Source organism: Mugil cephalus, chromosome 10 (genome assembly GCF_022458985.1).
Source record: "Mugil cephalus isolate CIBA_MC_2020 chromosome 10, CIBA_Mcephalus_1.1, whole genome shotgun sequence".
NCBI classification, from domain to species: Eukaryota; Metazoa; Chordata; class Actinopteri; order Mugiliformes; family Mugilidae; genus Mugil; species Mugil cephalus.
The window spans coordinates 16955974-16963950 of record NC_061779.1 but is presented as its reverse complement, the minus strand read 5'-3'; the positions used below and the strand labels follow the sequence as shown (position 1 = coordinate 16963950).

Genomic DNA, 7977 nt, shown 5'->3' with positions numbered 1-7977 from the left:
TAGGAGCGCACACCCACCACCTCTGCTCACATTTCACATTCACGACCAGGGTTGCCATTTGCAGATTTCCTGCGGTATTTGACGAACTGCATTGTTTATACACTTAAGTGGATTCCACTTCATGTCTCTGATTGTATTTAGAAATAATTAACAAGGTCTGCAGTAATCGGGCACAACCTGAGGGCGTCGCAGCTGCAAAATCAGCGCGATGAATGAGTTCTTTATTTTGACACTTGTTGCCGAAGCTCTTGCACAACAGAGGCAGTCCGCATGTTGTCATGTGGACGATACGGGATATATGAGCACATGTGTGAGACAGAAATCAAAATTGTTGTGGATGTGGAAACACCCGATCTGGCAACTGGAAAACATTCCCAGGAATGAAGGAGGGGTAATCGGCCCAGAGTCTGAGCACCACCCCCCGAGTAGGAGGACGAGTGGGTGAACTTTGTCACAAATATCACCGAGCTGCACCGTTTGCACCTAATCAGACTAAACCGACAGAAGCCTGCAGCGTCCTGCGCCCTGAATAATGTACTTCTGGTTCACCGTGTTGGCCGGACTGGCCATCCTCTGTTACTCATACGTAAGAACTTTTTGCCCGTATTTCGGCGAGGATTTCGTGTACATCCTCAGGAGCGTTAAACTCGGCATCAGGCTGGTCAAATACAAGAAGCTCAAACCCTTCTACAGCCTCTTGGACTGTTTCTTGGACGCGGCGAAGAAGCATCCCGAGAAGATCTTCGTGCACTTTGAGGGTCGCTCGTACTCTTATGGCGAAGTGGACAAACAGAGCAACAAGGTGGCCAGAGCTCTGCAGGCTGAGGCAGGGCTGAAGGAGGGGGACACGGTCGCCCTGTTTCTGGCCAACGAGCCCAGCTTCATGTGGACCTGGCTCGGTTTGGCCAAGCTCGGCTGCCCCGCGGCTCTGCTCAACTTCAACATACGATCCAAGTCCCTGCTGCACTGTTTCTCCTGCTGCGGGGCCAAAGTGATCATCGCCTCTCCAGGTAAGAAATAAACTACTGGTCCACCAACACTTTGTGTAAACACGTGGAAAGTACTCCCCACATTTTTTTTTTCTAATAAAAGCAGTGCTTACTTGGGGTGCCCCTCCACACATTTCACATGTTTCACAGCCCAAATCACATTTACCTTAGGACACAACCTGGTGCAAATGTTCTTATTTTAGTCATCTGAAAACCTCCCCGGTTCATCTTGCCACCCCTCAGAGATCCCTGCCCCCTAGGCTGTGAACCAACTTGACATTATTATTAAAATTATGATGTCACTGTGTAGGAACTTTTAGCCAATACTAATAGTCTTTAACTCAAGTTAAAGCAGTTGTAGACTGGTTGTTGTTATTTATGTAAATACGATGATGGACGGCTCAATTGATCTCCCAGGTAATGATTGTTGACACGTGCTGTTTATTTCTGAAATGTTCGATGAGCTCAGGACGTCATGTTCTGCTGAAGGGAGTTAAACACTGTGTTTTGATCCAGGACAAAACACAGCACCTGCACTTCTGCACTTCCACAATCACCACACCACCCATTACCGCACAATGAATCTGGCTGCTGCTGAATAAACTACCAAGCGTAATTAATAGTTACCAAACACCTACTTCAGCATTAATGTGTAGCTTTCAGGTTGACAGACAAGCAAGTAAACACTCCTTCAGTGACTCATGCGGGATTTCTTCATTTCATCCAGTCATTGTCTATTACAACAACAGCCCTTGTTCTGTGTTGATCAAAGGTTTGTAACTCGCTAACAATGATACATGAGGCTTATTAAGGTTGTTTTATGACACGTTGATCTCCTTGATTCAAGCTTTTAACATAATTTTAACATTTAACGGTGAGAACAGCGGCATAATAATACCTTCATATGTAGACAGGATGGAAAGACAATTTCACTTCTCTTTTGTTGTTTACAACCAAACTTTGCTTTAAAACCCAAGGAGTGTAGGAGGCATTTATCATAACGTGGGCCTGAAAACATACTTTAGAAAAGAAATAAGTGCAAGTGTGAGGAACAAAAGTTTTTCTTAGTTTGTCCCACAGGGTTTGAGTCAGTGCAATCTACGCTGAATACCAAGTTCATTTAAGGTAATATTTCCACACTGGAAACTGCCTCGGATTCCCTTCATGGCTCTATAGTGTCTCCACTGACAAATGCATACATCTGATCCGAGCTCCCTGCCCCATGTGCTTGTATCCCAGTGGGCTCAGGTTACATGATACTGGCCGGCATGTGCAGGGTTGCGCAACAGGGCACTCTGACACACAATGGAGCTGAAAGCCTTTCTGTGTTTGCAGAGCTGCAGGACGCTGTGGAGGAGATTCTGCCAACGCTGAGGGAGCAGGGTATCGCTGTGTACCTCCTGTCGGAGAGCTGCAGCGTGGAGGGCATCAACGCTCTCTGCGACAAGATCTCTAAGGCCTCGGATCAGCCGCTGTCCCCGGACCTCAGATTAAACATCCACATCAGGAGCACTGCCCTCTACATCTACACGTCCGGCACCACAGGTACGCAGCAGGGCCCTCTGAAACAACACTGACAAAAAAAAGTCTGGCACTGACTGCTGTGGGAGGCACTCAGCTGTCACATCACTGGGTCCAGCCCAGTAAAAACAGGCCTGCAACCAATCCTACGTTCGCGATCTCAGTTTTTAGAGAATTGAACTCAGGGAATGTCTTTGGATGTTATTTTTATCCACCGCGTTGAGGGCACCCATCAGATCAGATTGATAAGCAGCTGCACTGTCCTGCCCTACCTGCTCAGCGGGACAGGAGCAGGAGCAGGAAATCAATTCAAAGGTGCACTGCAGTGTTTTTATTGGAAACATATAAAATACACGTAGGTCTTTAAGCCAACATAATGAAAGCATTGTCTTAAAACTCAGTTTAAAGGAGGATGTCCATTAAACTTAACAGCCTACATTGTGGTTTTCTGCCACTCTTTCCTAACTTTCTTGCCACATTGGCGCCTTTAAATCTGTGAAATAGTGACACCGCTGGCAGGTGGTTGAACTGCGCGTTGTTCGCGCACAACGCAGACAAATTATTAGATGTGGTACTCCATAGTAGAGGAGGAAAAACTGCTCTGTTTGTTGTGTGCGAGACCAAGACATTGTTTGACACAGTTACCTCGACTACGCAATGGGAAGATAAAAGGCCGGCACATTCGTGCGGTCTTATGTAGTTGCGTCACAGAGGAGCCGTGTACGACCTACTATACGGTGTCCTTGCGTTAATGACTTTAATGAATCAGTGTGACTCACCACAGGCATACTGATTGACGCTCTTATCTTTTATCTGATATTAAAGTCCAATAATTCAACAAACATCTGCTGGATGCTGCTGCAGCCTGGAAAGCTGTCAGGAAAGAGTTAGCGTGTGGCTCATTTACAACCGATGGCTGCAGCACGCAAAGAAGAAAACGCGAACTAATGCATGCACCTGATTAAATGACTTTTGTGACCATTAACTAATATTTAACATATAATAAGTAACTTTATCAGTGATGACTGTGTCAGTTATCTCTTATGAGTGCTAACTGCTGTCACTAACTGCTGCTTGGTGTTTGATGTGGAGCAGGTCGTGCACCGTGGGTTTATAGATTTATAGCTTAGATAACATTTGCCTTTTACCATAGAACTTAAAGAGTGACTCCGCTGCTGTAAAAATCCCTGAGCAATGAGCCGAAAGATGAGGCGGTTTTGGTACTGAAATATTGACCAGTGCAGCTTTGAAGAAAACAAGTCGGGAGTTTTGAAGACTTCCGCGTTGTGGAAGTGGAGCATGAAATGATTTGTTATGGTTTGACTTTTCCAGGTTTGCCTAAAGCAGCCGTTGTCACCCATGAGAGGGTGTGGGCGGCCTCCTTCCTCCAGGCGGCGTGCGGGGTCACAGCCGACGACATCTTCTACATCAATCTGCCCCTCTACCACAGCGCAGGCTTCCTGATCGGGATGGCAGGAGCCATAGAGAGAGGTAATGATCCACTGAATCCTCTCAAAGGGAAACAACCAAAGCGTTCATTTTCAAGTGGTAAAATAAATTGTTGGTGTAATTTGATTTCGATTGCAGGTATGACCGTTGTTCTGCGGAGGAAATTTTCTGCCTCTCAGTTCTGGGACGACTGCAGGAAGTACGATGTGACAGTGATGCAGTACATTGGTGAAACCATGCGCTACCTCTGCAACACGCCTAAGGTAACAGCAGTCTAGATCAACTGCAAGCAACAGCTAAAAGACAAGCCTATAAAACCGAGGCAGCTGGACACGTTTGGGGTTTCTTGAAGATGTTTCTCCACTCATTTCTCCATGTTACTACTTCAGCTCTGAACGACTGTTGGGGAGGTGAGGGTTTTTCTTTAGAACTGTGGGTGGTGCCCACTTGAACGACAAGTTCCTCTAATTACAGGTGAGAATCTGGTTGTTAACAGACCTTAGTCATATGAGTTCCAGGTGAAAGCCACCCACGGATGTTTAAAAGAAAAAATAAACTAAAATCCCCACCAGTGATTTAGAGCTGAAGAAGCCACCTGCTTATACCACGACTCAGATGACAGAGAGCCTTCACACCTGTTACTGATCTTATGGTGGAGTCTCTGTTTTGAATGGGTCCATCTCACTCTTTGCAGAAAGACAACGACAGGAACCACAAAGTGAGAATTGCCATCGGCAACGGCGTCCGCAGCGACATCTGGTCCCAGTTTCTGAATCGTTTCGGGGACATTAAAGTCAGAGAGCTGTACGCCGCCACGGAGGGAAACATCGGCTTCATCAACTACACCTCCAAGGTCGGAGCGGTGGGGCGGGTCAACTTTGTGCACAAGGTAAGAAGCCCAGCCTTTTTTTTTTTACAAGTTGCACAGCTATATAGATCAGGGGAGCGCTGATTTACACCAAAAATATCTGAGCTGTTAATTTGCTGTCGTGCGGTGGCACAGTGATGTGGTGGTTAGCACTGATGCCTCACAGCAAGCATGTTGTGGGTTCAAATCAGGCTCCAGCCTTGAGCTGGCTTTATTATCTGCAGCTGAAATGTTCTCATGCTGCTCGTGTTTTACTTTCGGGACAGTAAGTAAACAGAAAAGCATTTTGAATTCCCTGCCTTTGATTACATTTTCCTCAATGGCAACCCAAGCTGAGGATCGTGGGTATTGAAGTGTTTAGATGATGTTTCGACGCACGGATTTACCTTAGTACAGTTGCACTGTGGGTTTTGGCCTCTCTTCTGCATACTGCAGTATGTTCATGAAATAGCAGAAAAATATCTTTAAAAATAGGATTGGATGTGCTCTGTATGGAGGGAATTTTGTGTCATAATTTTACTTTGCAGATACTGGCACTCAGAAAGTTTGCCAAGTCCTGGTTTAAAGGCTTTATCCTTGAGAAAATAATGGATAGAACATGATGCTCCAGAAACTGTAAAACATAATGTAAAATATTAACAGTTAAGTTTGGATTTTGAAATGTTAACACAATGGGAAAACTATACAGGCACACAACCATTACTGCATGTTATCGACTCTGACCCCACTGCAGGTAAACTAAACATGAATCACGTGATCTCCTACTTTGTCACACCCACTCCTACTTTGTCACACTGATAAACTTCTTTATCTTTGATAAACTTCTTTATCAAAGTCTGGTTCCCTTCTCAATCTCCTCAGCCTGTTGCTTCTTTCGATGCAGCGCCATCCTTTGGTTCATGAGCGCAAACCTGCGAAGATATTAGTGTTGGGTGCCAACAATGCTGTTGTTGTCGTTTACGTCCAGGCACTCTCAAACAAGAGATTTCCCCCCTCTCCTCTCCAGTTTTTCTTCCCCTACACTCTGATCAAGTTTGACGTTCAGAAGGAGGAGCCGGTCAGGAACTCTGAGGGCCTGTGCATTGAAGCAGGGATAGGTGAGTCACGGACAAACCATCTGAAAAGCATTTTCGTCCTTCTGTCTTTAACACCGACGGACTGTCTCTCGTCGCCTTCAACAGGCGAGGCGGGGCTTTTAGTGGGAAAGGTCACCCGGAGGTCCCCCTTCGTTGGGTACGCCGGCAACCAGCAGCAGACCGAGAAGAAGAGGCTTCGCGACGTCTTAAAGAAAGGAGACCTGTTCTTCAACACCGGCGATTTGCTTGTGGTCGACCACGAAAAATTTGTGTACTTCCAGGACCGAGTTGGTGACACTTTCAGGCAAGTTCAGAAAAAAAAAAAAATCTCCGTCACGGGATCAGATTTAGTTGGTGTTGTAGTTGTGTGCGCGTGGCTGACGGTCGTCTGTTACAGGTGGAAAGGAGAGAACGTCGCCACGTCGGAGGTCGCAGACATTCTCACAATGGTTCACTGCATTTTAGAGGCGAACGTTTACGGGGTCAAAGTTGAAGGTAAAAAGGCGGAAAATGAACTCGCTGAGCTTTTCTTTGCGCTTCTGTATTTTAAGTGGCGAACCTCCGTTTTATAAGGTCACGAGGGGCGCATCGGCATGGCAGCTGTCACTTTGAAAGAGGGACAAGACTTCGACTGTTTGGGCACCTACAAGCAGGTCGTCAACTACCTCCCGAGTTACGCGAGACCCAGATTCATCAGGATTCAGGTAAAAAAAAAAAAAAAATTAATAAATAAAGTTTTCTCCTCTATCTGCTGGGGCTTTAATCACCCCTCGTTTGTAGAGTCCCGGGTGGGCCGACTAAAACTTTGCTGTAATCAGGTCACAGTGTTTCATGTTGAAGGACGCACAGATGGTTCTCCTGAAGTCCACAAATATTGTATTCACTTGCAATAACACACCTAAAGTGGATTCCACTTCAGCCATATTCCACATTAATAAACCACTGATGACTATTTCAACATAAATAGTTGTATTTGTTCAAACATGTGCACCATTCGTTTGTGGGATCTGTACGATTTAGGATACAAAGGTCTGGTCATGGGTCTGCTAAGATTTTCTCAGTGAGGAACAATTTTTTTTTTCCTGATTATTCCGACATCACGTGAACAAACAGATGGGAGAAGCTGTGAGTTCGTCCAAATGTTCTCATCTGAGTCACCACAGCCTTACGAGGCTCGAATGATTTTTGATTCTGAGGTGAAGGAAAGTTCATTCATCTACTGTAGCGCCATTCAGACGTAAGGCAGTTTAAAGCGCATACGGAGGAATAAAACACAGAAAGACACGACATTATATTATAAAATAAACGTCCCTTGATGAAATCGGTTGGTGTCCCATCTGGTCAGGTTAATCCAGTTTTATTCATGTTTGGTAATACAGAGGGTATTAGTTGGATGGATTTGTGGTTGTTCAGGATGAAAAATGCTTTTTCTCTCATGCAAAGACTTAATTATATAAGAAAGGAATAGATAAATGGTTCAGTGTAATAACTGTTTCTTGAAACTACAGCTGGGCAAAAATGATACTAAATGTTTCCAAACTGTGTGCCGTAGCCATGCCTGGAGATGACGGGGACGTTCAAGATGAAGAAGGTGAGGCTGGTGGAGGAGGGATTCGACCCAGCTCACATCAGAGACCCTTTGTACTTCCTCGATACCGACAAAAAGACTTACGTCCCCATGACCGGGGAGATCTACCGAGCCATCGGCGCCAGGGAAATGAAACTGTAGCACAGAAACTAGCCGGCGTTTGTTTACGAAGGCGTAACAGCTCATTCATGGACCCTAACAGTCGACTAATCTCAGGGACAGACTTTGAACGGCCCGTCATGTGAAGAGACTTCTTTCTATATTGACACAACTATTGCACCTCTGAAGTTTTTGACCTGTTCCACAATCCTGACAGTACGTGACATGCAGGTATGTCTAAATGTCGTTTGTTTTTTAATAAGTCCTTGATGAATAAAAGGTCTGGTTTTCATCCTCCCCAGACATATCCTCTAACATCTCACAACTGTGTGCTAACGTCCCTACTGACCTTTTAAAGGCTACTTACGTCACTTAAACTCCTAACTT

The 7977-nt window shown here is 45.4% G+C and overlaps 1 protein-coding gene across 1 annotated transcript; it reads left to right on the top strand.

The window, feature by feature from the left end:
• Nucleotides 1-314: 314 nt before the first annotated feature.
• Nucleotides 315-7905, top strand: zgc:101540 (hsFATP2a_ACSVL_like domain-containing protein). Its single transcript, XM_047597165.1, has 10 exons — nt 315-1010; nt 2325-2534; nt 3843-4001; nt 4098-4222; nt 4654-4848; nt 5834-5924; nt 6009-6207; nt 6301-6398; nt 6477-6607; nt 7456-7905. Exons 1-10 carry the CDS (start codon nt 533-535, stop codon nt 7630-7632), a joined length of 1863 nt encoding a protein of 620 aa, XP_047453121.1. The 5' UTR covers nt 315-532; the 3' UTR covers nt 7633-7905.
• Nucleotides 7906-7977: the final 72 nt, after the last annotated feature.